Source organism: Cucurbita pepo, chromosome LG02 (genome assembly GCF_002806865.2).
Source record: "Cucurbita pepo subsp. pepo cultivar mu-cu-16 chromosome LG02, ASM280686v2, whole genome shotgun sequence".
Lineage (NCBI taxonomy): Eukaryota > Viridiplantae > Streptophyta > Magnoliopsida > Cucurbitales > Cucurbitaceae > Cucurbita > Cucurbita pepo.
In genome coordinates, this window is record NC_036639.1 from 11,655,876 (window position 1) to 11,657,150 (window position 1,275).

Consider the following 1,275-nt stretch of genomic DNA (forward strand, 5'->3'; position numbering starts at 1 on the left):
AATGAACATCTCTAATAAGAGGAGAAAACTCTACTCCTCTTCCCATGTCCTATTCGATTTGGGGCGCTCCTTCTCCATTCTCTACGTGATTTTTAAACGTGAGTCAAATAATTTGGAGGCAAAAAGACAGTTCTAAAAGTGACATTTCATAGCACTTTGAATGCATGAGATTCAATTACTCACATGCTATGGTCTCCTCCTCCAAAGTCTTGTCCTTTTTTCTCTCGTGTGTTTACCATTTTAACCCTTTCAAATCTATTTCTCATTCCTCATTATCACTATATATATATATACTCAAGTTTAGATATTTCTATCCCATATGGCTATGTTTAGAACCGTGAAGAGGAAGATTGGTATCAGAGCGGTCGTCGGGAAGCTGCAAAGGAGGCTATCACGAAGTCGAAAACCGATCAATGGGATTCATAATGAGGATTTCGACACGACTAGGGTGCCGGAGGACGTGAAGGAAGGGCATTTTGCGGTGGTGGCGGTGGACGGGGAGGAGGCGAAACGATTCGTTGTTCCATTGAGTTGTTTGACACATCCTATGTTCTTGAGGCTGTTGGAGGAAGCAGCTGAGGAGTATGGGTTTGATCATGAAGGTGCATTGGCAATCCCATGTCAGCCAAGTGAGGTTCAGAGGATTTTGGATGAGCAATGGAAGTTGGAGCTTAAAAAGAGTTAGGGAAACATCTCAAGGCTAGAAGGTTTTGTTTTGTTTTTTTGTATTAATTATTGGAAGTTTAAGACGGAGGGGCAATTTGATAATTTTACGTATAATAAAAAAATGAAAAGTTATGAAAAAGGAAGATACCATACAATTGTGGATAAAGGATCTTGATGCCTAACATGGTATCATATCCTTAACTTAGCCGCCATGGGAAGTTTAAGACGGAGGGGCAATTTGGTAATTTCATGTATAATAAATAATAAAAAATGAAAAGTTATGAAAAAAATGTCATGATTCCTAACATGATATCATAATCATGTCCTTAACTTAGCGGCCATGGAAAGTTTAAGACGTAGGGGCAATTTAGTAATTTCACATACAATAAATAATAAAAAATGAAAAATTATGAAAAAATGAAGCAATAACGTGACGGGAAGTCGAAACACACGTGATTAATCCAAATTGAAGATGGGAAAAGAAGGAGGTGTAGCCTCGATGTTTTTTAGCTGAAATTGGGAAAAATTTAGAAGAAAAATAGAGATTCAGATCGTCGGAAAAATAAGAAAAATTCATTATCGAAAAAATTTCTATTTCAAATACGTGAC

The 1,275-nt window shown here is 37.2% G+C and overlaps 1 protein-coding gene across 1 annotated transcript; it reads left to right on the forward strand.

The window, feature by feature from the left end:
• Nucleotides 1-319: 319 nt before the first annotated feature.
• LOC111788481 (auxin-responsive protein SAUR50-like) lies at nt 320-742 on the forward strand. Its single transcript, XM_023668817.1, has one exon. The coding sequence runs from the start codon at nt 320-322 to the stop codon at nt 683-685; it is 366 nt and encodes a 121-aa protein (XP_023524585.1). The 3' UTR covers nt 686-742.
• Nucleotides 743-1,275: the final 533 nt, after the last annotated feature.